General features: G+C 37.8%; 8 protein-coding genes across 14 annotated transcripts; 5 read left to right on the top strand and 3 right to left on the bottom strand.

The window, feature by feature from the left end:
- The first annotated feature begins 940 nt into the window (after positions 1-940).
- On the top strand, positions 941-4,369 carry LOC18993693 (arogenate dehydratase/prephenate dehydratase 1, chloroplastic). Its single transcript, XM_006417246.2, has 11 exons — positions 941-1,222; positions 2,342-2,409; positions 2,498-2,590; positions 2,680-2,880; positions 2,954-3,034; positions 3,139-3,234; positions 3,403-3,480; positions 3,563-3,652; positions 3,739-3,806; positions 3,892-3,973; positions 4,060-4,369. The coding sequence occupies exons 1-11, from the start codon at positions 970-972 to the stop codon at positions 4,114-4,116; spliced, it is 1,167 nt and encodes a 388-aa protein (XP_006417309.1). The 5' UTR covers positions 941-969; the 3' UTR covers positions 4,117-4,369.
- Positions 4,370-4,395: 26 nt separating this feature from the next.
- Positions 4,396-6,434, bottom strand: LOC18993692 (tyrosyl-DNA phosphodiesterase 2). Its single transcript, XM_024152046.1, has 4 exons — positions 5,951-6,434; positions 5,530-5,678; positions 5,326-5,436; positions 4,396-5,233 (listed from the first exon to the last, which is right to left on the bottom strand). The coding sequence occupies exons 1-4, from the start codon at positions 6,432-6,434 to the stop codon at positions 4,649-4,651; spliced, it is 1,329 nt and encodes a 442-aa protein (XP_024007814.1). The 3' UTR covers positions 4,396-4,648.
- Positions 6,435-6,605: 171 nt separating this feature from the next.
- LOC112083899 (glucan endo-1,3-beta-glucosidase 1) lies at positions 6,606-9,628 on the bottom strand. Its single transcript, XM_024152045.1, has 4 exons — positions 9,295-9,628; positions 7,760-9,064; positions 7,004-7,031; positions 6,606-6,900 (listed from the first exon to the last, which is right to left on the bottom strand). Exons 1-4 carry the CDS (start codon positions 9,377-9,379, stop codon positions 6,759-6,761), a joined length of 1,560 nt encoding a protein of 519 aa, XP_024007813.1. The 5' UTR covers positions 9,380-9,628; the 3' UTR covers positions 6,606-6,758.
- Positions 9,629-12,410: 2,782 nt separating this feature from the next.
- Positions 12,411-14,837, top strand: LOC18993691 (lactoylglutathione lyase GLX1). 3 transcript variants are annotated; one of them, XM_006417243.2, is made up of 9 exons: positions 12,411-12,463; positions 13,002-13,140; positions 13,246-13,370; positions 13,451-13,515; positions 13,596-13,808; positions 13,936-13,983; positions 14,081-14,188; positions 14,276-14,428; positions 14,613-14,837. In XM_006417243.2, exons 2-9 carry the CDS (start codon positions 13,025-13,027, stop codon positions 14,652-14,654), a joined length of 870 nt encoding a protein of 289 aa, XP_006417306.1. In that variant the 5' UTR covers positions 12,411-12,463; positions 13,002-13,024; the 3' UTR covers positions 14,655-14,837. The 3 variants fall into 3 exon arrangements, with proteins under 3 accessions (XP_006417306.1, XP_006417307.1, XP_024008689.1); XM_006417244.2 differs by having other exon boundaries at positions 12,448-12,463; positions 12,999-13,140; XM_024152921.1 differs by lacking the exon at positions 12,411-12,463 and having other exon boundaries at positions 12,983-13,140.
- A 791-nt stretch (positions 14,838-15,628) lies between these two features.
- On the top strand, positions 15,629-16,189 carry LOC112084131 (glycine-rich protein 5). The gene has a single exon (XM_024153139.1). The coding sequence runs from the start codon at positions 15,648-15,650 to the stop codon at positions 15,972-15,974; it is 327 nt and encodes a 108-aa protein (XP_024008907.1). The 5' UTR covers positions 15,629-15,647; the 3' UTR covers positions 15,975-16,189.
- A 986-nt stretch (positions 16,190-17,175) lies between these two features.
- Positions 17,176-19,407, top strand: LOC18993690 (aminomethyltransferase, mitochondrial). Of its 2 annotated transcripts, XM_006417241.2 has the most exons (4): positions 17,176-17,351; positions 17,769-18,341; positions 18,432-18,550; positions 18,708-19,254. In XM_006417241.2, the coding sequence occupies exons 2-4, from the start codon at positions 17,781-17,783 to the stop codon at positions 19,252-19,254; spliced, it is 1,227 nt and encodes a 408-aa protein (XP_006417304.1). In that variant the 5' UTR covers positions 17,176-17,351; positions 17,769-17,780. The 2 variants fall into 2 exon arrangements, with proteins under 2 accessions (XP_006417304.1, XP_006417302.1); XM_006417239.2 differs by lacking the exon at positions 17,176-17,351 and having other exon boundaries at positions 17,781-18,341; positions 18,708-19,407.
- LOC18993689 (dihydrolipoyllysine-residue succinyltransferase component of 2-oxoglutarate dehydrogenase complex 2, mitochondrial) lies at positions 19,404-22,394 on the bottom strand. 2 transcript variants are annotated; one of them, XM_006417236.2, is made up of 14 exons: positions 22,182-22,394; positions 21,994-22,068; positions 21,831-21,894; positions 21,720-21,747; positions 21,528-21,589; positions 21,357-21,431; positions 21,195-21,250; positions 21,065-21,109; positions 20,707-20,985; positions 20,520-20,614; positions 20,306-20,396; positions 20,111-20,221; positions 19,838-20,032; positions 19,404-19,732 (listed from the first exon to the last, which is right to left on the bottom strand). In XM_006417236.2, exons 1-14 carry the CDS (start codon positions 22,242-22,244, stop codon positions 19,541-19,543), a joined length of 1,431 nt encoding a protein of 476 aa, XP_006417299.1. In that variant the 5' UTR covers positions 22,245-22,394; the 3' UTR covers positions 19,404-19,540. The 2 variants fall into 2 exon arrangements, with proteins under 2 accessions (XP_006417299.1, XP_006417301.2); XM_006417238.2 differs by lacking the exon at positions 21,720-21,747 and having other exon boundaries at positions 21,800-21,894; positions 22,182-22,385.
- A 301-nt stretch (positions 22,395-22,695) lies between these two features.
- Positions 22,696-25,701, top strand: LOC18993688 (serine--tRNA ligase, chloroplastic/mitochondrial). Of its 3 annotated transcripts, none has more exons than XM_024153221.1 (10): positions 22,696-22,931; positions 23,013-23,161; positions 23,473-23,566; positions 23,647-23,795; positions 23,933-23,989; positions 24,324-24,503; positions 24,589-24,755; positions 24,862-24,996; positions 25,061-25,154; positions 25,249-25,701. In XM_024153221.1, the coding sequence occupies exons 1-10, from the start codon at positions 22,727-22,729 to the stop codon at positions 25,522-25,524; spliced, it is 1,506 nt and encodes a 501-aa protein (XP_024008989.1). In that variant the 5' UTR covers positions 22,696-22,726; the 3' UTR covers positions 25,525-25,701. The 3 variants fall into 3 exon arrangements, with proteins under 3 accessions (XP_024008989.1, XP_006417298.1, XP_024008990.1); XM_006417235.2 differs by having other exon boundaries at positions 23,897-23,989; XM_024153222.1 differs by having other exon boundaries at positions 22,721-22,931; positions 23,466-23,566; positions 23,897-23,989.
- The last annotated feature ends 2,223 nt before the right edge of the window (positions 25,702-27,924 follow it).

Here is a 27,924-nt window from a genome sequence, read left to right as displayed (position 1 = left end):
TACTTTGTTAAATTCACAAAATACAACCGTTTAACTAATTTGCTATATAGTATCGAAACACCTCATTTAAATTAAAACATAGGAATAAAATTGGTTTTAGCAAACAAAGACTTTAAATAGATGTAGTAACAAAATAATGTACACCAAATAAACTACCTTTTTTATTATGAATTTAGATCCAAAACTTTATGAATTAACAAAACAATATATGGATTTGAAAAAAAAAAAAAAACTTTTGAATTCTTAGCAACTAGTAGAATGCAAAGATCCATCGTTTCTCCTTAGCATCGAGAGAATTCATTCGCCGATTTTGTCTAATGCAAGTCTAATTGACTTGGCATCTAGTTTTAACCGAAAGCATCTAGTTTTAGTGCATTTTTTTGTTTTTTTGTTTTTTTTTTAAGTTTTCAATAAGTTTGAAAGAAGTAATTGCAATTAAATTTATTTTATTTTTTTAGAAAGGAAAAAACCTATTATCATTAGTGAAAACTATTGATATATGTCATTGCATTGCTCCTAATATATCAATTTAAAAGGTATACAAAAGAATTCTAAATTAAATGTCTCAATTACTTTTCAACATTATTACATATCCATGCATTATCAGAGCTATTTAATGCTGACAGAAAGATGAAATCTATTTCTTTTTTTGTCGGCCAACTTACGGAACTAATTAATATATATAAAAAAAAAATATATATATATATATAACTGTGTGTGTGTGAATGTAAGTAGCGTCTTGCAAGTGTGGACCTTTCCGTCTGCGTTTGCTCATCTTTGCAAGACCTTCCAGAAATGCAAAAAAAATCAGACTTTCTCTTGTGACTTGATGATGTTATCCTTATGACTCTCTATTCTTTCTTACCAAACCCATCTTTCCTTTGACACTTTTGTTGACCTAATTCCTCCAAATTTCTCCTTCACATTGCCCGATTTAGTCGTCTGCAAAAAAATCTCCCAACTTTTTCTATGGCTCTGAGGTGTTTCCCCATTTGGGTTTGTCCACAAACGACTCATCTCTCTCCTCTGGTGGGTCTCGATGCTAAACGCCGTCGTTTCTGCGTCTCGTGGGAGTGCTCCTCCTCTGCTTCACAGAACGCCGTCACTGCCATTGAAGGCGAGGTTCCGTACGGACGTGAGCTCGAAAATCCATCTGATGCAGTGAGCCTGAGTCAGGAGACCGAGTCGGTTACTTTTCACAGAGACTTGAGTATGCTTCCTAGTGAGTCATCTCATCTCGTTCCTTCTCTTTCACACACTCAGTTTCATCGACGATTTTGATCGACAATGTTGTTTTATGTGGTCACGTGGAAATGTTGATTGGTTTCTTGTGTTTATTCGATCACCCACTTCGAGAATTGTAAATTTAGGGGCTTATTTAGCTGTTTTTTATTTATTTGTGGGATCATTTGTTTAAGCAGATGAGAGATCATTGCATGTAATATATACATACGGTAAGAGATGCTGTGGATCGTTCTAGAATCTTTGTCTCACATTCTTACCAATAAGCCTGGAATTTGTCAGAAGAGATAACCATGATCATGTCATTGCTTGGTTTTACAGAAAGTCTTTGCTTGTTTCTCTTATATTTGATTACAATCGTATTAAGTCCTCTGAACGGCTGATTCTAAGAGTTGTTTCGGCTGTTATGGATACGCCGACATGAGTGCTAAGTTATGCAAGAATGGTGAATGTCTTTTTGACATTAGATTCCTTCTTTTACCATATTAGGAGCTGCACTTTATATATCAGGTTCGGTCTTTCTTAGTCTCGTAAATGAATCATTGATTGTCATTTGCATTGCAGCATAGGGTTCTCGCTATACAGTCGTATCGATCTGTATAGAAAATGGAGTACTTGATATGCTTTGTTAATGATAGATTTTTTTCCATATTAGTAGCTACATTTGATGTTTCAGATTCGATCTTTCTTGTTGTGTAGTCTCATAAATATATCAATCATTGTCCTTCGCATTGCAGCATAGGGCTTGCTAGATGTGTATCTGTATCGAAAAGAGAGGACGTGATATGTTTTGTTAATCCAAGATTCCTTTTTCTATATTAGTAGCTGCATTTGATGTTTCAGTTTCAATCTTTTTTGTTGTGTAGTCTCATACATATATTAATCATTGTCCTTTGAATCGCCGCATAGGGCCTGCAACGGCACGTGTATCGATCTGTATTGAAAATAATGAATCAATCATTATCATTTGTATAAAATAATAACGAAAAGTATTATGAAACTCAAATGCATTGTCTGTCATATCCTCTTAACTATCGAACTTTTTACTTTGTTTTTATCTGTCCCCATTGCAAGCCCTAACACTTAAAGTTGATTACAGAACCACTAACTGCAAACAGTCTTTACTCTTCTGCTGGCGATGATTCAAAAGTGCGAATTTCGTTTCAGGTGAGATATTACTTTCCTCACCTAAATGCATATCTGTGTCTCTCTTTCTTTTAAGTTGCTAGTGTTTACATACACTCTCTAATTGCAGGGCATACCAGGTGCATATAGCGAGACAGCAGCACTAAAAGCATACCCAAATTGTGAAACCGTGCCATGTGAACAGTTTGAAACTGCGTTCCAGGTTTTGATTTATTGGCCACCTCTAATATATTCATACCCACACAAAAAAGTAGGGTGCTTTACTATGCTTTTATATGATTGATTCTTCAGGCTGTGGAGCTGTGGTTGGTGGATAAAGCAGTATTACCTATCGAGAACTCAGTAGGTGGTAGTATCCACCGTAATTATGATTTGCTTCTTCGTCATAGGCTTCACATTGTCCAAGAAGTCCACATGCCTGTGAATCATTGTCTCTTAGGAGTGCCTGGTGTTAAAAAGGAAGATATCAAATGCGTTCTAAGCCATCCTCAGGTTTTTCTGGTACCATTTACTTCAGGCGCTTCTAAAGTTCATTGATGTTGAGTACTTTTTTTCTTTCTCTCAGGCTCTTGATCAATGTGTTAATTCACTCAACAATTTAGGCATACAGAGAATTTCTGCAAAAGACACTGCAACTGCTGCTCAGGTGACAGCTCGGGATAACGAGTTTTTAAAGTTCAGTTCACATAAAGGATTTTACTTCTTAGTTATTACCTTGGTGAACTAATCGAACATTAAGCGTTTCTTCAGACTGTTTCTTCAAGCGGTAAGAGGGACGTAGGAGCAATCGCAAGTGTACGGGCTGCAAACATATATGGTCTAGACATTCTTGCCGAGAACATACAAGTAATTATTCTCCATCCTAAATTTGTTTCCTCGTATATATAGCAACATATTGAAATGCTCATTATTGGATAGAAAGTTAAATCATTTATGACATAAAAGGAATGTGATTGAATATATCAATTATCCGCAATCTCGACGTTGATGTTTTCTTCTTTCGGCTGTTTTCAGGATAATGCTAACAATGTGACCCGCTTTTTGATACTTGCGAGAGAGCCTATGATTCCAAGAACAGATCGACCATATAAGGTAATAATAATTGCATCTTTATAGACTAACAAAACCTGCCTAAACTTATAATTTCCAATAGTAATGCTTCTGTTTCTCTCAGACAAGTATCGTGTTCTCGCTAGAAGAAGGTCCTGGTGTGCTGTTCAAGGCCTTGGCTGTTTTTGCGTTAAGAAGCATTAACTTATCCAAGGTAAGTTCCGAGGAAAAGTTGAATACTATTATCTGTAAAACATTCATAAAGCAGGAATATATGACGTAGCTTTTACTTTTCTTTAGATAGAAAGCCGTCCTCAGAGACGAAGACCGCTACGAGTAGTTGATGGTTCTAACAATGGAAGCGCCAAGTAAGTACTTTTGCTAACACACATCACGAAACCATTATTGTTTAGAAATAGTTTTCTTATTGTTTTGTGATGATATTGATAACAGGTATTTTGATTACTTATTCTACATTGATTTTGAAGCTTCCATGGCTGAAACACGTGCTCAGCACGCCCTTGGTCATCTACAGGTCCCAGTTCTTGCAAAACCCCAGAGCTTTTGTGGCCGGTCTTAAAGTCTAACCGTATCTAAAGATCTTGCCTTTCGGTTTTGCAGGAATTCGCAAGTTTCATCCGTATCCTTGGGTGTTATCCAATGGATCTAGTCAGATAACCGAGGAAAATCTCCAATTGATTTCATGTTACCTTACCGTGCAGAAACATGTGAATATACCCAAACAGAAGAACCAGGTTTGTGGCTTTGGTATACCGCAGGACTTTTCTTTCACCATTTTCTCATCATAGAAGTTCAGCTTCAAACTCTTCATTGCTGAGACAAAAACAGTTACTCTAGCTTATTGTTAAGAAAGTTACTTTAGCTTATTGTTAAGAACATGTTTTGTACATTAAACAGGTTTCTCAGTAAAGTTCAGTGAATAACTTGCTAACTGTCTAAAACCAGACCCTGTGATACCATACATATCTCGTCTAACATTTGATTAGTCTCATAATCATCATTACAAAAGCTGGCGCCTTGACATAAGATTGATCTTTCAGTTCTAATCAGGAAATGAGGCCTTACCGTAAAAGAAAAAAAAAAAATACTAAACTAAAACCAAGATACCACCAAAAATACAGTTTTTTAATCCTTCGTCACTGAAGCTCCACATGGGAAAACGGAACTTCGAGCTCCGATTAGTTTGACCTCATTTTGGCGAAAGGGTTAAAAGAAGACCGAAATGATCGCTAGGCAACACTGGAAGCTCTAACTTCTTGATCTCACCCCTCACCTTCTTCTCTTTCACATGGGATAAACCAGGAATCGCCTCTTTCCCAACCATCTCGATTCCGCCAAGCTTGTAATCATCCAGACGACACAAAATCCGGTCTAACCGTTTCTGCAACGTTCGGTTACCAGACAGCATTGGGTTTGCTTTCGTGTCGTATGTAAAACCGGAATCACCTGGTTTCAAAACCTCCCAAACATCAACCCATTTGTCTGGCAAAGGAAACTTCCCATCTAGCTTGTCATCCCAGTTCATGTCTCCCCCGAATATCACGTTGGTATTAGCTCCGAGAATCTCGATCGCCTCTCTGGCTTGTTCAACGCGTTCTTGGCTAAACATTTGGTCCCATTTTGGAGGACCTGGACAGGGACTTTCGAGATGGCTTGTTGCCAGGACAAGTGGCTTTCTCCCCGGAACTTCAACCTCTGCAACAGATAATTCTCTTCCCATTATCGAGTTCCTAAAGCTTTTGCAGCTGAAAGATTTCACCCCCACCTTGCTCAACTGCAAATTACCGATAAGGGCCAGTTACAAAATCACAAGAATTCGCCAAATTTTAGAAGCTAGGAGCCAAGACAAGCGTGGACAATCTTTACCAGCATGCAGAAGTAGGCTCTTGATTGTGCCACATCGAATGAGACAGAACAAGAATACGCTTTCCACCAGTTCGACTTGCTGAAAATAACATATATCTCAGGAGTAACTTCCTACAATACCACATATAAGAGCATGTCAGAAACCTGAGCTGCAACTAAATTTGGCAGATATAAATCACTATAATGGCAAACTCAAAAAATGACCTGAAAACATATGAGATGAGGAGAATGGAGCTGGATAAGGTGGCCAATCGCTTTCATCCGAAGATTCAACTCAAGATCTTCGCGGAACCAAACATTGTAGCTCAAGATCTTCAAGCAAGAGATAAGTGTTCCTGATTCAGAAGCTACCCCTACAAACACAAGAGTAACAAACACAAAGTAAAGACTTTAGCATCGAGGATCAATAGAAAGCAACCATTAGCGATACATCATCAAGAGCAGGAACTTCGCAAAAAACAGTAACAATTAAAAAACCCATATCAAGCCAAGTTTTGGTGAAACACACAACATCACAGCAACACAGGTCACAGGCTCGTATCTTGAACAGATGTTTCAGGTATGAGCCACAATGTAGATCGATTAATCCCAGGAAAAAAAAAATCACAGAACCTAAAAACCCGACCTTTCGTATCAATCTCTTTGTTCTTCTTCATGAGACCCAGCGATTCAGAGCGAGCAACAGAACCACCATCAACCTCGATGACGTCATCATCCATGGCCTTGCGCTTGCTACACCGCCGGAGAGGAAAGAAAACAGACCCGACGGAGCAATCAGGGTTGTTGTTGTTGTTATTTTCGAGACCGGAATCGGTCAGTTCGTCAAAGCCCAGGAGAGAAGACGAAGGCGATCGCGTGCCGCAGATATCGCAGAGTGAGTTCTTGTACGAGTTCAAAAAAGTGCAGCCTTTGCACGCCCATTTTGGTTCATTGTTCGAGGAAATTGAGATGGAAGAAGGGACAGATACGGGAGTCAAGCAGATCATACACTTGAGTTTCTGAGACGGAGAATTGAGGAAAGTACATTTGTTGCATGACCAAGAGGACGAGGAAGACGATGACGACATTGCAAGAGTTGTGAGGAGTCGGAGAAATCGGGTTGTTGACATTTGCCCTAATTGGCAAATTGACTTTTTAAAGTCTCGATTTTGACTTTGTAACCGATTTCCATCTAACGGAGACGCCGCCGACGTTCATTATCGATTAAAAAATGGTTATCAAAATCAAAAGGTGAACCTTAATTAACCGAAATCATGGTAATAAACCGAACCCAAAGCGAATAAACATTAAGGAAGACAGATTTTATTATACAACATATTGCCGCAACAAACAAAAGAAACAATACAAAGACTAAAATAGTCTACGAATTACACAACAAATTACAAAATTTTGATAAAATACAATTGAAACTCAAACCGTGGAAAAATGATTAATCACCAGAAGGGTAACAACATAGAAGTTACAAGAATCATAATACTGACGCAGAAGCATCTTGAGAGACTCCTTGAGGAGGCTTCGCCGGCGGCAACTTGAGTTGAATTCACCACCGTCTGTGTTCGATTTCCAACCTTCTTGCTGCACAAAATGAGGTAAGAGCAAGTAAAGTAAAAAAGAAAATACAGAGTTTATAACGTTTAGAAACATAAGAAACAAGTTTCCAACGCGAAAACTTTCATACCTTCCTGGAAAAATGCAGCTTCCATGACCTGAAAAACGTAGCGTTTTCTCGATTTAGAAACTTTTGTAATGAAAACCGTGAAAATAAGGAGAAACTTTGAATCTACTAATCTAGTTAACACAAAAGTTTTGAACTTTTGGGGAACTTGGGACAATTTTCACAACAAGGATGTGATCTTTATAAATATTTGCTTACTAGAGCCAGCTTGCTTGTAACCCAAAGTATATTACATGAAAAGAGAAGACTTGAACATGAATGAGAAGGTACAAGCAAGCCAACGATATTTCCTAAGATATCACACTAGATACCCTTGGAATTCCAAAAACAAACAGGCTTTTATTGAAGGTGATTCAATATTCGAGATCTTGGTGCATTAACAACCACATTTCGAGTTTCATGAACAAGACGACCTTCGTTTGAGAAACTAGCTTCTATGTACTATGTAATATGACTGCAAAGTTTTGCTATGATTACTGGTCTACAACATACTATATGCTTACATCGAATAATAGGAACCAAACCGGGAATGCAAAAATGCTTCGAAGTCACCCAAGTTTTAGCTTATGATTAATCACCAAATCTCTAATTTAGCTCCTATACACCCTCCCAAATTAGGATCTAAATCATAACAAACTGAAATGGTGTTTCTTGATCGTCATAAATCCTTTACCATTACATCTTCAAACTATAAACCGAAAAAAGAAGAAGAAGAAGAAGAAGAAGAAGAAGAAGAAGAAGAAGAAAAAAGGAGCTTACTTGGGTCTGTAGTAGTGATCATTGCCACACCTTTGAAGTCACATGAACCAGAAGCTCTTCCTTCCTTCTGGTAATAATTATTGAAAGCAAACGAGGCATGTCCCTTCACATTATTCGGCTGATAACAACTCTCCCCAGGTTGAATCTCGCTACAATTAGCTCTCCCTGGTCCACAAGCCCAATCCAACGCAGCCTGAAGCGTCTTTGCGTCCACACTATCCATAGCAATGCAGTACGTCTGGTTTGTCGTATCGTTGGCAAGAAACGTTCCGCTTCCAGATACATGAAGCAGATACACCGGCGTAGAGTTCCCAGAGAACAATCCCCAGCTAGCTTCACTAACCGGAGGAGCCCTCTTATCCTCGTTAAACAGCTCATAAATGTAAACACTTGGGGTCATCTCCGGGTGCAAAGGAGTACCGGTTCTATCGAAAACATGCTTGATCAGATTCGAGTTATACGTATCAGCATTGTCGATAGTAGCATGTGGCTCTTTCGAATCACCTTTCCAAGGCCACCCGCTCTCGGTCACAAGAACAACCACATCAGACACGTTCAGGTTTTTCATCGAGACATAAGCAGCATCGACCATAGCGTCAAGCACGTTCGTGTAATGCAACAGAGTGTTTGGATCAACCATTTCTTTAGCCGGAGTCAAGGGCTCGAACAAGCAGTTATCAAGGGGAACCACGCCTTTGTTCTGCATATAGACATAGTAAGGATAGAGATTCATCATCAGAGGAGAGCCCGTTTTGGACAAGAACTGAAGCAACGGGACCATAACCGAATGCCAAGTCTGGTTAAAGTAAGCTTGTGAAGGCGGGAAGGTGTCGAGCATGATTGAAGCTGCGTGAGGCGTAGAGACCTTGATCTGAGTGTGGAGATTCGAAGCAACAAGAGCGTTGTATAGAGACTCAATTGCAGGCAACAGCAAAGGAGCAGAGGAAGGGACAGTGGTTAAGACCTCGTCTCCAACAGATATGGCTGTGATTAAGGTTTCAGGGTAATAAGCAACCACATTTCGACCAATCCACGACGCAGCGGTGCTGTTGGAGGATCCGATTGCGAGAAGCTGATTGTTTGGTACGCTGATTATGACACGTATCTTGGTTTTAGCCAATGCATTGAGCAAATCTGGATCAGCGTCGTATAAACGGACATGGTTTATTTTCTGGGTTTGCAGGAATTTGACCAGTTCCGCCGGAGTGAGCAAGTTGGAGACATCGGTGCCAATGTTGAACCCAACAAAGGGATCTTTGTCTTGTTCCTGAATCCTAATATCTTGTGATAAAGACGAAGAATTCGCTGTACAGGTTTTGACATAGAAGCAAGAAGCTAGTTAAAAATAGAAACTTGGCAAGGATTATTAACTTAAAACTAAGAATTTAGTAAGAGGGTTTGTCTAGTTTTTGGATTTAATACAAAAGTAGCAATTTCCTGATTTTGAAATTATATAATAATGCAAGCTTTGAATTTGGGGGAATTTGGACTAAATGTTGAACTGAAAAAAATGGTTTTTTTTCCCGTAAACTTACCAGAAATCAAAAGAAGATTGGAGATTACAAGGAAGAAGAAGGAGAAGAAGACAGGAATGGTGGAAACCATGCTAGTGAGAGCCATTGAAGAGGAGCTTGACCTTGAATTTATTCTGCAACTCTTCACCTTCCGATTCAGACTCAGCTACAGATCCTTGCATTATCTTCCTCCTCTTTCAACAGATTTCACAGGCTTTCTTGCTGTCTGGTTGAGATAACCTAAGAGAGTCGGAGAAGTCGAAGAAGAAGAGAGATTAGACATAATTTTTAGGGGTTTTAGGCTTGAAGATTTATGTCTCTTCCACGTGAATAAACTCTGCTCGCTCCTCCCCACACAACAACTGGTTGATTTTCAGACCGAGCTTAAAATTTACTACAATGCCCTTCAATACTCATAAAGCACCCAGCTAAGACATCACTAGATTTCGTTCGATGTATTGTTTGTATACAGAAATATTTATTTCAAAATAAAAATTTTCCAAAACTTTTGCAACATCTCGGATTTACCCAAATTAAAACATATTTTATTCTTGGTTATTTTTTGGTTTTAGTATTGGCTTGGAATGTTGGTGTTGACCGCATGTGACTAAAAAGTGGCCAGAAGAAAGTTACAATGTCCTTGAGTGGCATTCCACTATTACGTATGAGTTTATTGATTTCTATTTATTTGAGTTTATTATTCGGTTATTGAAAAATCCTCAAAAAAATATTGAAATACAAGTTGAGAAACAAAATAGAGAACAGAACCCCATATTTTTGTTTTCTTGAGTAGATAGAAGACTACATTTACTAGAAATGGCCCACTTTATTTATTTGTTGATAATAACACATTTCCTCATCTCAAACAATAAATGCTTTTAGAAAACTTACCAAGTAATAATTGTGTGCCAAATTGTAAGCAAGTAACATAATAAGGTTGGACATTAGCAAATAAAATAAAAATAAAAAGTAACTAAAGGTTAGCAAAATGTAACGTTCCACATATATCCTACATATATCCCAAATGTAAAGTTCTACATATATCTAGGGGGATATAGTGGTGCATACATCCGACCAAACTTTATTTGTTTGTACTGTTGTACAACATAGAGATCCATCTGCAAGACTGCAACTCTTGAATAATAGATAAAAGCATGCAAACAGAAAAAACTCAGAAAAAGAGGAAAGGTTTATAGGGAGCTTATAAATTTAAAATGACTTATATGAGATTCCCTCGTCTTGACTTTAAAAACTATATCTTAGGTCTAAATTATATATTTCATAACAAATATTCTTTGAATCATGGGACCACACAGGATTATATAGGAAACATATGCCCACTAGTCACTACCTGAAACAATGATTTCATCTTATTAATAAAGAGTTTGAAATAATGCGTCTTAATAATAAAAAATAAACAGATTTTCTTACGAAAGAAAATGGTAACAGATAATTGTTTGATAAATGGTAGACAGTGAAAATACTCTTGCTTGCTATAGACAGTAGTAACTGATAAAATTTTCACGGCTACAAGATGCTGAGTTAATTTTTTCCGGTACGCTACATGATGTTGAATGTAGTTGTAGTCGGTAAATAGTTAAATACCAAAAAAAGTAGTTACATATAACAAAATTATCAATCTAAATTAAACCAGGCCAACCTCAAACGATACGCAAGCTCGACTTGAAACATTGGTGCAGACGCTTTGAAAAACAAAATATACAGTTTCCAAAAAAACTTCAAAAATACACCCAAAAAAAATAGAAGACAAAAAACCGTGACACTTTTTTGTCTATTTCTCGCAATAATTAATTAGAAAGTTATTATATACTATTTCTTTCTTTTAAAAGAAAAGACAGAAAATACTTGTTATAAAATGATGACCTTTAAGCCAGAGAAAAAGCCCACCACCTTAAAGGCAATTGTAAAAAAAAATAAACAGTGCAGTTCTGGTAAATTACACAAGACTTCAAAGTTCTATTTGAAGACAATTTTTCTTTCTACTTTATATGCATGAAAAGTCTTTCTACTTATGTGTGTTGCCATTTTGCTGCCTTATTTCTTAAATTTGCATGTTCTGAATTATAATTATTCCCAAATTTTGTATGAAGCTACATGTTTATAACTGATTCATGTGGAAGTTTAAGTTCTACGAATTGATTGATGTTTGTTTATGATTCTTAGTTCAACTGAATCGAAAAGGCAACTCCTCGGAGCCAAACTTTGATACACTCAGCAATAATTATCCAACTTTGTTCTCTCTAGGCTGAGACGATGCAATCACTAATGCTGTTTCATGATTCAAAATGCTAATGATATGAAGTATAAAAAATTGAGAGATCCTACGATAATCCACATTAAATTCATACAAGTTTAATAGCTCCTACTGTTCACACATCAAAGATAATATTGTTGTTTTATGTATATATGGTGGATTAACGTTGATCATAAATATGAATTGTGAGATGACTTTAATATAAATAACAAAAGTAGATAAAAAGTTTCGAAATCTACATCTAATGATGTATCATGTATGTTGCACATGTTGTTGACAACATTTACAACATAATTCTAAAATCAATTAGAAGTTGGCAACACAACTCATCCTATTGTTAGCCGATTGCTACGTTCTTGAGAGACTTGCAACGTTTGGCAAAATTAATGATGAAATAATTGAAATTATATACTTATTAAAAACGAAAAAGTAATACTAGACAGACAGTAATACAAATTATTTAGAGAATAATTATGATTTAATGTTGATGTAAATGGAAAATTTTGCTAACTTATAAAAAAATAAGACCAAATTTGATGAACGTAGAGCACGAAACAAAATTTGGAAGGATATCTCGATGATTTATAAATTTCCCTTTTTTAATGGTAAAGAACAAAATTTGATTGATCTTGCGGTGAAATGTCTGATTATACCCTTCGTTGCCGACCAAAAAAAAAAGAAGGTTTCCATACGACCACGTGTATCATATGGCTGTGAGATTGATACCTTTAATCTCACCATCGCTCCAAAATAATTAATCTATCGGCTGTAATGCGTCTGTGATGGTCACACTATATCACAGGCAGTAACAGAGAATTTGTCGGTCAGTAAGAAACTGGAGTATTTTTAAGTGACGAGACGACCATTGCTTTCTACCGGAAAAATTATCTGCTCGTTTCGTACATCTTCTCCCAGGTTAGTTACTGTTGCAGATCATCTCTAATTTTAACATTTCGATGATTGCAATCTCGTTGATCTCTTTCGAAATCGTGTGGTTTTCTTATTCTTTTTTTTTTCTACGATTCAATTGAGGAATTTCGTTATTGTAATCCGATGTTTTCCGGATCCGAATTTGTTTTTTTTTCCCAGAAGCTGTGTGATTGTGGATCATCGTTCGATTAATCGTATGGGATTCATGGATTAGAAATCTTCCCTTGTTGATCTTTGTGTAACGATGATCATTTTTTGCTTGTGCTCTCATTGATCGTTTTCGCGATTGGTGCTTTAGTTGATTAGGAGAGTGTAAAACCGATGCTTGCCTCATTTTCAATTAACGTGTAGGCATTTCGTAATAATTATCTTGGTGGATTCATGATTTTGGTAGTCATTTTCAGGATGGAGCAAGTTTATGAATGAGATTACTTGTCGATGATGAAGATCTTTTACTGTTTTATGTCGATTTTCAAATTAGAGTTTCTTGCACTGATGCTTTCTTTGATGAAAATGGAAGCAGTTGAATCAGGATTGAATAGAAAAATGGCTGAAGCTTCTGCTGTTGCTCCAAATGCTGAGTTGTTGGATTGGCCAAAGAAGGATAACCGTCGTTTTCTCCATGTTGTCTACCGTGTTGGTGATCTTGATCGCACAATCGAGTATGTCTCTCTTTTCTGTTTCAGTATTGTAATATTCTTTCTTCATTTTATAAAACAGTGCATAGTTGTTTATCTCTAAGAGATATTCTCCATTTTTCTCACTAGGTTTTACACTGAGTGCTTTGGTATGAAGCTGTTGAGGAAAAGAGATGTCCCTGAGGAGAAGTATTCTAATGCTTTTCTGGGTTTTGGACCTGAAACTTCCAACTTCGTTGTGGAGCTGACATATAGTATGCCCTTTTTACTCTCTGTCTTCTCTTAGCATTGGTTCCTATGTTTTATGTGTCAACATTTTTTTGCATGTTTACAGACTATGGTGTTAGCTCATATGATATTGGAACTGGATTTGGGCATTTTGCCATTTCAACTCAAGATGTAAGGACGTCCTAATTTGAATATGGATTTCAAGAATCAATATATGCATATAAGGCACTGAACAGAGAGTTTTGTTTTAGGTTTCCAAAATGGTTGAGACCGTCCGTGCCAAGGGTGGAAATGTCACCAGAGAACCTGGTCCTGTCAAAGGTGGAAACAGTGTCATCGCGTTCGTGAAGGACCCTGATGGTTACGCTTTTGAGCTTATCCAGAGAGGTCCAACTCCTGAACCACTCTGTCAAGTTATGCTTCGTACTGGTGATCTTGACCGCGCCATCAAATTCTATGAAAAGGTAACTCAATGCTGTGAAAAGGCTGTCTTTGTGTTTAATATTCATCTGTAGTGTTTCTGGGTAAGGCAATTAACATTGCTGTTTTCTTCAAAGCTTCTTAATTTACCTAACGTTTGATTCCCTGCAGGCCCTTGGGATGAGACTCTTGAGAAGGATTGAGAGACCTGAATACAAGGTGAAGTAATTAGTGATACAACGTAGACAAGTAATCTACTTTTTGAGCTACGTTGTGAATTACGGAGCTTTTTTTTTTCGTTTCTGGGATGGAACAGTACACCATAGGCATGATGGGATATGCTGAGGAATACGAGACAATAGTTTTAGAGCTGACCTATAACTACGGCGTGACTGAGTACACTAAGGGCAATGCATATGCACAGGTCCGGGCTTAGTCATGTATTCGGTTATCTTTAAACCGGTTTTGTGATCATTCTTTTGATGATTAAATGGTTGAATGTAATGAACAGATTGCAATAGGCACCGATGATGTGTACAAAAGCGGTGAAGTTGTGAAGATAGTCAACCAAGAGCTAGGAGGAAAGATCACTAGAGAAGCTGGACCTCTTCCTGGACTTGGCACCAAGATTGTCTCATTCCTTGATCCAGATGGCTGGAAAACGGTTAGTAGCTTATAAAATACTTCTTGCAGATTTTCTTGCATCTTAGAAAGAGATGAATCTGGTCTGCTACAATTATACAGAAACCAATTTAGCTATCTGGTATCAGAAGATTCCAATCATAGCGTTGTTATTTAGATTCAGGTGTCGGGTTTTGATTAAAAGGTTTGGTTGTTAAAAATGACAGGTTCTGGTCGACAACAAAGATTTTCTGAAGGAACTGGAATGAGGAGAGCGATGATGATGGTCGAGATCACAACGTTAAGAATAAAACCATAATAATGTGATCATCAGGACTGTCTATGTAATGGATTGAGAAACATTGGCCTAGGGCCAAATTTAAATAAAATAAATACTCTTAAAAGCTTATTTTTGAAGTTTGAAAGAGAGATTTTTTAATAATTCTTATAAAGTTTTCAGCTTTATTTTCATATATAAAAATATTAATACAAACAATTAAGTTAAGATATTAATATTGCAAACTCGCAAATTTTCCATAAATCGTGTGCTGAATTTTTAGTTGAAAAATAAAATCAGTGAACTATAAGCTCCAGTTAACCGTGGGTCGTGTAATTACAAGTAACGTAATTGGAACTTGGAAGTCATAGTTCTATTGGACAAAGAAACCAGCATTAGATAATAGTTTTCGTAGCTAGTACTCTCTAAACCTAGCGTCATCTTTAAACTCAGATCCTATAAAACCGAAAAAAAATCGTTCCTCTCCAATTGAGCTAACAAACTAACCGAAATATTAGTCTTAATTACTAGTTTGGAGAAAATAAGAGTGTGTATACGATAACATGTCTTTGATTAGTATTTAATCTAACTACTACATCTTCAATCTATGCAGTCACATGAAACTCAGCAACTACCGCTAAAAGGTAAATCAAATTAGTTGGCTGGATCCACCTACTCACTAGTCACTACCGTTATCATTCGAAAACCATTTACGAATTTATGGAATATAAATTCCATTTCGAGCCCTACCCACTGGCGAGACCGGTTCTTCTTAGGTCTCAAGGATCATGTGTATTTCTTTGGCCTCCCATTTAATTTATCAATAGAAATGCGGTGAAGTTGTTGGTCCTTTTATGTTCTTCTTATTTACCTAACCATCACGGCATCTCTATTCAATAACGTTGGTAGAAATATATATACCTTATATATGGACTTGTAACACAACTCACCATAAACAAAAGGATCTCTACCAACAAAGTAAAACATGAAAGCCACTTTCACTAACTTGCTTGTGCTTCTCTTCATTGCACTTGTTTGTGCAAATGTCGGTGCTAGGAAACTTATTTCCGGAGATACTCAATTCAAGGATGAAAAATCCTTCCTTGGCGGCGGTGGAACCGGTGGTGGTCTAGGGCTTGGCCTTGGCGGAGGAGCTGGTCTGGGTGGGCTTGGGATTGGGGCTGGGATTAATGCTGGAGCTGGACTAGGGCTAGGTAAAGGCGGTGGGGTTGGCGGTGGACTTGGTGGCGGCAGCGGTGGAATCCTCGGTGGAGGCGGTGGCGGATTTGGTGGTGGTGGTGGTCTTCCTTGACGGATAGTCAAGTGCTTGTGTGTGTGTGTGAGCTCATTCGCATCTTAAAGTCATTTTCATTGTCATAATAAAATTAGAGATTAAATTAATGGAATCTGTAATAAAAGATTTCAGACGCCAAAAAAAGAATTAAGAGAATCACATTTACAGATTTTATTTAAACTATTATGTTTTTATTAATTATGTATTCAAAATATTATGTTTTGATTAATTACTGCAACCTGATCTCATCTATTTTCGTCTTTTTTTTTTCTTATTTACTAAGAAGTCGAGAAAGTCCCAAAATTTCATCGAGAAATAAAACATGTCACACTCACTACAACAATGAAAGCATTTAACTGACAAAGGGTTAGACTATTGGCCAAATAAGAGTTGAAAGAACCAAATCAACAATCAAAATTTCATATCCTCCCAAAACTCAAAATTATCAAGTTGTTGATAAATTAGTTATGTTCTATCACATTCCTAGATGTGAGACTCCTACCAGAAGTAATCTAAGCAAATAATATGTGTGAGCATTACTACATGCTCGGAATGCTGATCATCACATGATTCCTGGTTGTAGTATACAAGATCTTGATGAGCACATATAATGAAAAGTCACATATAACCAAACAACAAAAAGTATACATCAGCTTCATTGTATCATATTTCCATAGTAGTTGATTCTTGTTTTTTCTTTCATAGTTGTTTTAGATGAAGTTAGTTAAAATCCCTCTTATGAAAACGAAAATATAATCAAATCATTATTATTATTTTTTTTTTTTGAAAAAAAGATACGTGTTATTTTGAATCCATATATATAGAACTTAGAATTAAAGAACATCCTTATTCATATGTTCCAAAGATTAGGTGGTACCATGACTCATATTCATAGAAGTAAGGTGCTGAATTCTTTTTGGTATAGTAATGGATAAAATGCTAACATAAAGAATGTCTATGACTCCAAAAAGTTCCAACAAGAAATGTGTATTAAAAAATAGTATAAAGATCAAACATCTTTTTTATTTTATTTTTGTGATTGACAATTGGTATATGCCTTTTAGTTTTATTTTACAAATTAAAAAGAAGAAGATAAAGAGAGAACAATACTTACCACTCAATGGGGATGTGGTTGCTTTGGCCTTTTCTTCGTTTGGCTGATGATTCCTCCTCTACCACCAACCCCATCTTTTTCTTGCCATTTTTATATCCCAAATCTCTCATTTAATTAACTTTACAACATTTTTATCCCTAGAAATATATATAGTACCTTGTACCACTGATACCGATATTTATTCATTTATTAACGAATCATCAGTTAATTGCAAATAAACACACTACAAAGTAGTATCAGGAATCTGGAAGAAGCTCCAGAGGCAAAAAGACTCAATCTTTGTAAGATATCTACGAGACCCATTTCAGTTTTTCTTCTCTCGGTTTATGTTCGTATTCACAGAATCGCGGATTATTTTGATTGAAAACAACATTTGTTGATGTCTTCTTTTTCCCTTACTTCTTTGTGAAAATTGGAAGTTCGATCTCGTTGCGGTTATTGAGTTCCCAGATTGTTTCAGATGTTTTAGTATTAATCCGTATCTTATAGTTAAAGATTTATGGATTTAAAAATACTTTGTATTTCTTTTTATACGAATCTCCTTCATCATTCATAGCTCAAGAGTGTTTATCATTTTTGGACTGGTTTCGATCAATTTATCAATGTCAATCCACTGAATCTTACTTTCAATGAAAAATGCTGAATCCAAAGATGCATATATGGTTTCTGAATCTGATTTGGATCAAACTGTTATATAGCTTGAGAAGAAGATGAGAGGTGGGAGTCTATGGCAGCTTGGGCAATCCATAACCCGTCGTCTTGCTCAATCTGACAAGAAAGCTGTGTCACGCCGCTACTTCGCATCTGATGCTGACCTGAAAAAAACCGCTCTTTACGACTTCCATGTCGCACACGGCGGAAAGATGGTTCCTTTTGCTGGTTGGAGTATGCCAATTCAGTACAAAGATTCGATCATGGACTCAACGGTTAACTGCAGGGTCAATGGGAGTTTGTTTGATGTTGCACATATGTGTGGTTTGAGCCTCAAGGGCAAAGACTGTGTTCCTTTTCTCGAGACTCTCGTTGTTGCTGATGTGGCTGGTTTGGCTCCTGGAACCGGGAGCTTGACCGTGTTCACAAACGAGAAAGGAGGTGCCATTGATGACTCGGTGATTACCAAAGTGACAGATGAACATATCTATTTGGTGGTGAATGCTGGTTGTAGGGACAAGGATTTGGCTCACATTGAAGAACACATGAAGGCTTTCAAATCCAAAGGAGGTGATGTCTCGTGGCATATCCATGACGAGAGATCTCTTCTCGCCCTTCAGGTTTGGCTACAAATTTAAACCAAAGAGTGTTCCTTTTTGTTGTTTCTGTTATTGCTGTATACTTGTAGTTTATAGTACCTTGCGATGTAGGGTCCTTTGGCTGCTCCAGTGCTTCAACACCTGACCAAAGAAGACTTGAGCAAGCTTTACTTTGGGCAATTCCAGATTCTGGACATTAATGGTTCCACATGCTTCCTTACCAGGACCGGGTAAAATTTCATCTTTCACTATCCGCTTCGAGTTAGAACGCTATGTTATCTTGTTGTTTCTGCATCTCGAAAGTTTCTCTTGTTCAAGTAGAAATAGCTTCAGAGGAATAATTCTAAAGATCACACAGTTTATGAATCTCTCTGTTTTGTTTTTCAGGTATACCGGGGAAGATGGGTTTGAGATCTCAGTCCCATCGGAGCACGCAGTGGATTTGGCGAAAGCAATCTTGGAGAAATCCGAGGGAAAGGTAAGGCTTACGGGTCTAGGAGCAAGAGACAGTCTCAGGTTAGAAGCAGGGCTTTGTCTATATGGCAATGACATGGAGCAACACATTTCTCCTGTTGAAGCTGGGCTCACATGGGCCATAGGAAAACGTAGAAGAGCCGAAGGCGGGTTTCTTGGCGCGGATGTGATCCTCAAACAGCTTCAAGATGGACCAACGATCAGAAGGGTCGGGTTTTTCTCTTCGGGACCACCAGCAAGGTCGCATAGCGAGGTCCATGATGAGAGTGGTAACAAGATTGGAGAGATCACGAGTGGTGGGTTTAGCCCGAACCTGAAGAAGAACATAGCCATGGGGTACGTAAAGTCGGGTCAGCACAAGAATGGGACCAAAGTCAAGATCTTGGTCCGTGGGAAACCTTACGAAGGCAACATCACCAAGATGCCGTTCGTGGCCACCAAATACTACAAGCCATCATGATATGTGTGTTTTACTTCGTCTATGACCTGTCTCCTGCTTTTGTTAAAATGACTTCTGTTTTCATTTATTCTGATTTGGCCTGAAGATGTACGTTCTTTTGCCAAGAGGGCATTGCTTTTTTCAATGTTATTGAAATAAATTTTAACATATCTATAAGACCAAACTATGAACTTGAGTATTTCACATAATTGAACATCTACAAGTTCTTTGGTTAAGCAAGCTAGGAACATGATCGTGTAAAGAAAGAAACTTGTTTTAGGATGAACATTTTCACAGAATTTGGGGTCTAGATGTCGAGAAGAAGCCTACGTGGATCCTCAACTACGTCTTTGATGCGACGAAGGAAAAGAACGGCCTCTCTTCCATCTATCAGACGGTGGTCATAAGTCAGTGCGATGTACATCATTGGCCTTGATACTACTTCTCCTCCCACAACCATCGGGCGGTTCACTATCGAGTGCATCCCGAGAATAGCAGACTGTAAACGAGAAGGTAGAAATCAGTAGATTGAATCAAATATCACTGAACCAGAGGTAAGAAAATGCTGAGAGTGACTGAATCAAAAGTGGGAGAAAATTCAAACCTGAGGAGGGTTTATGATTGGAGTACTCAAAAGACTTCCATAAACACCACCATTAGAGATAGTGAATGTGCCTCCAGCCATTTCATCGATCGAGATTGTTCCAGCTGTTGCTTTCTTAGCAAGTTTATTGATCTCTTTCTCAATCTCAGCAAAGTTCATCTGCTCTACGTTTCGAAGCACTGGAACAACTAGTCCCTATATAGAATATATATGAGCCCATTGGAATAAGTTCAGATTCAGCAGAAAGTTACACAGGTGAGATGAAAATGGTACCTTTGGTGTACCAACAGCAATGCTGATGTCGACGTAATCTCTGTAGATAATGTCTTCTCCATCAATAACAGCATTCACGACTGGTTGGTTTTGGAGTGCGCTGATGGCACCCTAGAAGAAAAAAAAAAAGAGGTTTCATTCTCTGGAAGATATATACACAATAATGTGATGATGGGGGAATAGTAAAGGTTATACCTTTATGAAACCTGACATCAATCCTAGTTTGACACCATGCTTTTCAAGAAACGCATCTTTGTACTCTGAACGTAATTTCATCAGATTTGTCCTGATTCCGGAAAGTTAAAAATAGAGAGGTAAAAAGTAAGACACATGGGCGTTTCTTATCTACATTTTATAACATAAATCAGAAGCAGCTTTTCTTATACTCAATGAACTGTCGAAAACTTACATGTCTACTTCATTGAACGTAGTCAGTAGCGCAAAGGTGTTTTGAGAGTCCTTCAGTCGTGTAGCAACACGTTTCCTGAGTCTTGTCATAGGAACCTGCTTGTATAAACTCAGAAACTAAACATATCGCAAGAAGCAAGATTTTCTAAATCAAGCATGCCAAACTCTTAATTAGTTCTAGTATGTACCCTTCTTTCCCGGTCCTTTGGAGGAAGTTGGGGCTCTCTTGGTGACGGTCCTGAAGCAGGTGGAGTAGGAGCTCTAGACTTCTCTTTTGGAGGTGAAGTTTCCACTTTTGGTGAAGGAGGAGCTTCTGCAACAGGTTTTGGCTTCTCTTCTTTTTTATCTGATTTAGTCTCCTCTGGCATCTTCTCTGATACTTTAGCCTGAGTTGCAGCTCCACTAGACTGAGAAATCACTGCTATCTTGAAACCAGGCTCCACTGTATCACCTTCTTTTGCAACGAGCTGCAGAAAACAATGAAAGTTAACATATTGGCAAAAAAAAAAAAAAAAAACCGAATTTTCTTTCAAGCTGAGACTCTACCTTCTCAATAGTTCCGGCAACAGGACTAGCAACATCGATTGTAACCTGTTTAACACATCAGTGGTATTAGTGGAATTGATGAAGCTTCAAGAATAGTAGCGAGAAAAAGAAAGAACCAACCAATAAATACCTTATCAGTTTCTATCTGAGCAATGGGCTCATCAGCTTCCACACGGTCTCCCGGTTCTGATCCCAATATACAGAGGTTTCACATGTATAATGTTTTTAAGTTCTAATCTCTGCAGCCAATGAAAAATCCTAGATATGCAAACGTCATCAAATTTCTACTTACTCTTCAAGAAAGTGGCTAAAGTGCCATCAGAAATAGATTCTCCCATGAATGGAACAAGAGCATCCACAGACCCACCTTTTGCATCATCAAAATGAACTTTATCACTCAATATGCCAACCCCCAACATTGACACTATTATGGATTGCGTTTAAAATCACGAGTATATCATACCGTTATCGGACGAAAACAGCCTAATACTAGCGTTGAATGTTTGGATGCATGGCACACTTACCCTGCTTACAGACAATCAAAGCAAAATCACTTCCTTTCAAGTTTTTTTCTTCAAAATCGAAAATATGATGACTTGGAACGCTACACTTAGTATTTCTGGGTTAAGTAAAAATTAACAACATAACAACCCACCTCATAGCCTTTGAGCTCAAATGGGAACCTACAAATCAGAGAAACACAAAAGAGAGATGAAAGAAGTAAAATGACCATACTTTCTCAAATGTTGACCGTCCCCAGGAGTACCTAGATAAGAACGAAAACCGCCGAGGGAATTCACCATTTGTGATCCTCTTGCGACAAGTGAAGTCTGTTGAAGAAAATAGCAGAGGAAAAAAAAGAAGATCAAACGAAATCCATTGAAATATCGTAACATCACACGATGAACAAGCAACAATCCAAAATCTACCTCTTTTGCAAAAGCTCCATAGTACCGAGGATGAGATGCTGTAGCACGCGTGCTCTTCCACGACTGTTCTAGAATCTGAACAACGTACGGATCATTTCACACTTCCACAGCTTAGAATACCAAATTCGTCGAAATGAATGAAGAAAGCTGATATTTTGGATGAGGATATGAAACTTCTAGAAACTCACCGAAGAGGCAGACGAGTTACCGCCATTAACGACCTTTCTCCGAACGATAGACCAAATAACCATTCCTTTTTTCAGCTCAAAACCGTGGAGCAAAACCACAAGTATTCACCTTTTTCTATATTCCTGGATTCGATTTCGGTTCTTCTGTGAATTCTATGTATTGTGTGTCACAAGGAAAAAGCCAAAACACAGTGAAAGGAAATGAAAAGAAAAGAAACTTCTTCCTTCTTAATTTTCCAAGCTTAACAATAACCATAAACACGTAATTATCAAAGAGGAACACCTTGTTTAGTCAGTCATCTTTGACGGCCACGTCAAAAATTAAAACGTAGCTTAAACCATCAAAACGATGTCGTTTCAATTGATACAGTGAGGAAATATCAACACGCCGTGCCGTCGCCGTCAAAAGGTAAAACTTGTTTCTCGCAGATCGAAACGACAACGTTTTAATAATAATCCGCAAGAGTATTTTTTTGGGAACGCTTTAAAAACTAAAACTTTATCAGTCGTCGTGTCTTCTGTTTATCAGCAGAGAAGCTCCGGCGATGGGTTTACACACACTAAGACTCGCTACGGCTCCTATGACCTTCTCTACATTTTCTTCTCGCCTCTTCCTCAAGCCATTTCCCAATACTCTCCTAAGTTTGTTTCCCCGCCATGTTCAACCGCGTAAGCCTTTCCTTGTCAGAGCCTTCTCCGCTTCCTCCGCCGTACAAGATATTCCGGCCACGCAGGCCTCTGATTCCTCTGGTATTCCTTTTTTCGTTCTCTTTCCTTGTTGAATCGTCATTGACGTGCGTGTATCTGATTCGTTTGGGTTGCGAGTTTCAGCTGCGAGGCCGCAGTGGAAGGCGGCCATTGATTTCAAGTGGATAAGGGATAATAAGGAAGCAATCGAAATCAATATCAAGAACAGAAATTCGAATGCTAATTTGGAAGCTGTGCTTGAGCTATATGAGAACATGATCAATCTCCAGAAGGTTATCTAATCCTCTACTCAACCCTACTCGTGGGAACTCTTTATCCCTCTTTATACCAATTAGCTCAATTCGAATTTGGGATTCTTTGTACTGGAAACATGTAAAGTCAGCTACTTTGAGGCAAAAGCTCGTTGTTGCTAGAATTTTGCCTGTTCTATTGACTGAACTCCAAAGTAACATGTTAAAGTTGGAAAAGATTGTTGTTTTGTTAGTTTCTGGATAGTTACTCATGCAGAATTGAGAGATTGAACTATATCCGTTTTTTTTTTCTTCTTCTCTCGGTTCAGCTAATCAACGATTGCAGATAGCAGGAAGTTGAAGGGCTTCGTGAGGAAAGAAACAACGTTGCGAAGAAGATGAAAGGGAAGCTCGAACCATCAGAACGTCAAAAACTCGTAGAAGAAGGTAAGCGTGGGTTTCCGTTTGTTTATCAGTCCGTGTTACCTATTATTATTATTAAAGATAATAGAGCGTTTTGCCTTCAGGTAAAAATCTTAAGGAAAGTCTTGTAACTCTGGAAGAAGACCTCGTGAAGCTTAGAGATGAGCTCCAACTTGTAGCACAGTCTATACCAAATATGACACACCCTGATGTTCCTGTTGGAGGAGAGGATTCATCGGCAATAAGAAAAGAGGTACTTACTTTGTTCCCGGAACTGCTTGCGTTGGCTATGCCATTTTTCTGCATAATTGTGAAAGGCTTTTCTACAAAAAATGTTCATTGCTTTCTTTGTAGTTTGGTAGTCCACGTGAGTTTCATTTTCCAATCAAGGATCATCTCCAGCTTGGGAAGGATCTAGATCTCATTGATTTTGACTCTGCTGCAGAGGTATACACTTTTTGTTTTTAAGGTATCATGTTTTTAGGTTGTCGGATTAGCGTTTTGGCGATGGGCTACTATCTCATCAGTATCCATATGTCTAAACTCTTTTCCATTAAATTGTTGAAATGTGAGCAGCTGATTTTTCCATATGTGCCAAGGTGTTTAGGTTTAAGCTTGACTTGAACATTGTGAGTTCGAACTAGTAGAGTGCACTTGAGTTGGTGAAAAATCATGTCATTGTATGAAGCATCAAACTGATGACCAAATTTTCAGTTTTTCTGTTTATTTAATTAAAAAGATGAGGTGAAGTAGTTTCCTTCTTGCTTTTACAATCTTCCAGGTAAGTGGTTCAAAGTTTTTCTATCTGAAGAACGAGGCAGTATTATTGGAGATGGCCCTCCTTAATTGGACATTATCAGAAGTTATGAAGAAGGGTTTTACGCCCCTAACGACCCCTGAAATTGTGAGATCTTCTATTGTTGAGAAATGCGGTTTCCAACCTCGTGGAGATAATACTCAGGTTTTTCCAATACTTGTGTGTTTGCTCTTATTGATACGTCAACGTTTTTGTTTGTTGCCAATCTTGTTTCTATTTTCCTGGATAGGTTTATTCTATAGATGGAACTGACCAATGTCTCATTGGTACCGCTGAAATTCCCATAGGAGGAATCCACATGGATTCTATTCTTCTTGAATCAGCATTACCTTTGAAATACATAGCATTCTCTCATTGCTTCCGTACTGAAGCTGGTGCAGCTGGCGCCGCTACTAAGTAAGTTAGAAGAGAGAGTTTAGTCCTTGTATTGTCTGCATGTTCTTGGCTTCTTCAATAGACTCATTGGTCGAACTAAAAATCCAAACTTTTTTATTTCGAGCAGAGGTCTTTACCGAGTTCATCAGTTCAGCAAAGCAGAAATGTTTGTCCTATGCCGACCTGAAGATAGTGAAACATTCCACGACGAACTCATTCAGATCGAAGAAGATCTGTTCACTTCTCTAGGATTACACTTCAAGTAAGACACCAGAGTTTTCTCACCAGAGCTTTTGTCTTCCAGAAATGTAACTTTGGCTTTGCAGAACATTGGATATGGCCACAGCAGATTTAGGCGCTCCAGCTTACCGCAAGTTTGACATTGAAGCATGGATGCCCGGTTTAGGTCGATTTGGCGAGGTAAACAAAACAAACTCTTATTTTATTTGTGTCGGACAATAGAACCGAGTTTTAGTTTCTTCTTTGAGCTTGCTGTTGTAACTTTCTGAGCTAGATATCGAGCGCATCGAACTGCACTGATTACCAAAGCCGAAGACTTGGAATTCGTTACCGCCCATCTGAACCGCTTCAGGCGGATTCTAAGAAAGGCAAGATGAATCTTCCGGCTCCTAAGTTTGTGCACACTTTAAACGCAACGGCGTGTGCTGTCCCGAGGATGATGGTGTGTTTGCTGGAGAATTACCAGCAAGAAGATGGATCCGTGGTGATCCCTGAGCCCCTTAGGCCTTTCATGGGAGGCATTGAACTCATTAAACCCAAGCTTAGATAGTTTTGATGGGTAAGGCAACTCTTGTTGTAATGCATACTTTTATTTAGTATTATACAGCTCACATGCGCTGAGTTTTGTTGTGTTCTTTTTTTCTTCCCAACAACAATGGAAAGGCAAATGTTATTTTCTTCCCAACAACAATGGAAAGGCAAATATTATTGTTCAATTGGTTTGGTTGATATGTTGGATACTAAACGTATTGTGTAATAGTAAATTTATAAGGGAGGATTGCTATTGTGACCTTTAAAATAGCTGAAATTAGTATAACAATCTTACATTCTCGAAATTAGCAGAATAACCTTCCTTTTTAAAAAAACCCGATTTTATCCTTAGGAAGCTTTGGTGAGAAAAAACGTATTTACAAAAATGCCATTATTAAATTATTTCCACGTCAGCCGTTAAATTGGACTACCGAGAAATAAATCTATCAATATGAATGGTAGACTTATATGTTTTGGTAGATTTATAAAAATGTCGATAGACTTAATAAAAGTTGGTAGACTTAATATTCCGAAAAATAGATTTGTTTAGATGTTGATAGACTTATAGTGATAGATTTAGTTTTCTAGAAAGGTAGATTTAAAATTCTTGATAGATTTTTGAATGTGTTGGTAGACTTGTTTTGTTGTATAGTAGATTTATTTTCAAGTTGGTAGATATATTGTTGTTGAGTTGACTTCATAAGATGTGGTTGACCAAAATCGGTAGACTTATTAACTTTCATAGTAGACTTAGTAGACAAGAAAATAGACTTATTTCTAAGAAAAATAAATCTACTACAAAATAAAAAGTTTTTTCGTGATAGATTTGTTGTACGCATGGTAGATGTAAATATCGATGGTAGATTTGTTTTGAAAACGTAGACTTATTTTCTTTGTGGTAGACTTATTTTCTAGGTGGTAGACTTGTTGTCTTAATGGTAGACTTAAAATTCCCTTAGCGAGTATTGATATGTGATAGACATACGAAACTATGTAATAGATATATTTGGGGATGGTAGACTTATATGTGGAAAATAGATTTATTTGATAATATAGTAGACTTTTAAATCAGTAGCGAGGTTCGATGTTGGTAGACATAATGAAATGTTGATAGACATATTACAAAATTGGTAGACATATTTAATCTCATAAAGGTAGACTTATTGATTTGAAATGACGTTTTTATCCAGCAGTTATTAATGAATTTTCGGGTTCCAACCACCGCAACCAACTACTTCTAGGGTAGCCGCCGCCATTATGTTCGTCGCTGATTGTCTCTCTTTACCTGTTTTTGGGTTTCTTTCCTGTATTTGTCATCCTCTATCATGTCTTCTTCTTGCATGGTGGATATATTTTTAGTTTGTGGGAAATGAGAATTTCAGAATAGTCGGTATGTTTTCTTGGTTGATAAGAGCAAAGGAAGTCGAGTTGTAGCTGTTGATCGGGAAATCGGGTTTGGGGATTTATTACAAATTGTTTATGAAGAATTTCGATTGGATCAGCGCCGATCTGACCTGCAATTCAGCTATATGCTGTCGAAGAAATACATGCAAAAGCTACCCAAAGATACACCACCGGTATTTGTAGGAAATACTCGACAATTTGCTGGGTTTCTCCGTCACTTTGAAAACGAGACGATCTGTCTATGCATTAAGATTACTGAAAAGGCGTTGACTCAATCTAAGATAGCAAATGGTGTTGAGGTGAGCGGCAAAAGATGTAAATCATTCGTAGATGAAGAGAATGAAGACGATGAATTTGAAGAAGATGAGGAAGATAATGACGATGATGAAGAAGAAAGGTACGACAATTGCGAAGATCCGGATGTAAATGCGAACACATAAGGCTACCCACAAATAAATAAGTCTATCAACCTGATGACTTATACATACAAAATAAAACAACTCTACCAAATATATTTATAAATTGTCTACCAAACATAAATTCGTTTTGCTACAGAGTTGCAAAATCCATGTCTTTTGTAAACCCCATGATTTTAGTTTCGAAAGCAAACATAGTCATTTCCCCCTTGTCCAATCCAAGTTACTTTCCTCAGTTCCTTGGATTAGAAAAGAGCCTTGCGGATTACCGGATCTTTGTCACCGGAACCGTTTTTGGTTTTAGGAGGAGGTTTTGGTTTTGCAGGTGCTTTCGCTGTTGGGGTTGCGTCTTTGATTGTGGATCCTACGGAATCTGCTTTCTCCTCGGCCCTTACTCCCTCCGCCTGCGGCACCTTCTTAGCCTCCTCGAGCTTAGTCATCCTAGCTTCCAATCCACTCATTCGGGCTGTAACATTGGTGTCCATTTTTCCCACTTGAGATGCCAAAGCTAGAAGAATTTGTTTCATCTCCACATCACTGTCCTCGACAATAACCAGCTTCTTCTCATTCATTTCTTCTTATTATTCAGCTCTCTCTCT

This window comes from Eutrema salsugineum, unplaced genomic scaffold (assembly GCF_000478725.1).
Source record: "Eutrema salsugineum unplaced genomic scaffold, Eutsalg1_0 scaffold_5, whole genome shotgun sequence".
Lineage (NCBI taxonomy): Eukaryota > Viridiplantae > Streptophyta > Magnoliopsida > Brassicales > Brassicaceae > Eutrema > Eutrema salsugineum.
Note: the sequence above shows the minus strand (reverse complement) of the source record. Positions and strands in the feature narration are given on the sequence as shown.

Bases quoted from the DNA above. Each gene is read 5' to 3' on its own strand.
- LOC18993693 (XM_006417246.2), top strand. From the start codon at position 970: ATGGCTCTGAGGTGTTTCCCCATTTGGGTTTGTCCACAAACGACTCAT. The intron at 1,223-2,341 runs GTGAGTCATCTC...AGTTGATTACAG, and splicing joins AGACTTGAGTATGCTTCCTA to AACCACTAACTGCAAACAGT. The intron at 3,653-3,738 runs GTAAGTTCCGAG...ACTTTTCTTTAG, and splicing joins GAAGCATTAACTTATCCAAG to ATAGAAAGCCGTCCTCAGAG.
- LOC18993690 (XM_006417239.2), top strand. From the start codon at position 17,781: ATGAGAGGTGGGAGTCTATGGCAGCTTGGGCAATCCATAACCCGTCGT. The intron at 18,342-18,431 runs GTTTGGCTACAA...CTTGCGATGTAG, and splicing joins GATCTCTTCTCGCCCTTCAG to GGTCCTTTGGCTGCTCCAGT. The intron at 18,551-18,707 runs GTAAAATTTCAT...TTTGTTTTTCAG, and splicing joins TGCTTCCTTACCAGGACCGG to GTATACCGGGGAAGATGGGT.
- LOC18993691 (XM_024152921.1), top strand. From the start codon at position 12,986: ATGAAAATGGAAGCAGTTGAATCAGGATTGAATAGAAAAATGGCTGAA. The intron at 13,516-13,595 runs GTAAGGACGTCC...GTTTTGTTTTAG, and splicing joins TTGCCATTTCAACTCAAGAT to GTTTCCAAAATGGTTGAGAC. The intron at 13,809-13,935 runs GTAACTCAATGC...GATTCCCTGCAG, and splicing joins CCATCAAATTCTATGAAAAG to GCCCTTGGGATGAGACTCTT.
- LOC112083899 (XM_024152045.1), bottom strand. From the start codon at position 9,379: ATGGCTCTCACTAGCATGGTTTCCACCATTCCTGTCTTCTTCTCCTTC. The intron at 7,032-7,759 runs GTAAGCTCCTTT...TACGTTTTTCAG, and splicing joins GATCACTACTACAGACCCAA to GTCATGGAAGCTGCATTTTT. The intron at 6,901-7,003 runs GTATGAAAGTTT...CATTTTGTGCAG, and splicing joins AGCTGCATTTTTCCAGGAAG to CAAGAAGGTTGGAAATCGAA.
- LOC18993692 (XM_024152046.1), bottom strand. From the start codon at position 6,434: ATGTCAACAACCCGATTTCTCCGACTCCTCACAACTCTTGCAATGTCG. The intron at 5,679-5,950 runs GTCGGGTTTTTA...TTGTGTTTGTAG, and splicing joins CAAAGAGATTGATACGAAAG to GGGTAGCTTCTGAATCAGGA. The intron at 5,437-5,529 runs GTCATTTTTTGA...GTGGTATTGTAG, and splicing joins CTCATCTCATATGTTTTCAG to GAAGTTACTCCTGAGATATA.
- LOC112084131 (XM_024153139.1), top strand. From the start codon at position 15,648: ATGAAAGCCACTTTCACTAACTTGCTTGTGCTTCTCTTCATTGCACTT.
- LOC18993688 (XM_006417235.2), top strand. From the start codon at position 22,727: ATGGGTTTACACACACTAAGACTCGCTACGGCTCCTATGACCTTCTCT. The intron at 24,504-24,588 runs GTTTTTCCAATA...TTTCCTGGATAG, and splicing joins CTCGTGGAGATAATACTCAG to GTTTATTCTATAGATGGAAC. The intron at 25,155-25,248 runs GTAAACAAAACA...TTTCTGAGCTAG, and splicing joins GTTTAGGTCGATTTGGCGAG to ATATCGAGCGCATCGAACTG.
- LOC18993689 (XM_006417238.2), bottom strand. From the start codon at position 22,244: ATGGTTATTTGGTCTATCGTTCGGAGAAAGGTCGTTAATGGCGGTAAC. The intron at 20,615-20,706 runs GTACATACTAGA...TTATACAAGCAG, and splicing joins CAAAGGACCGGGAAAGAAGG to GTTCCTATGACAAGACTCAG. The intron at 20,222-20,305 runs GTATAACCTTTA...TTTTTCTTCTAG, and splicing joins TGATGTCAGGTTTCATAAAG to GGTGCCATCAGCGCACTCCA.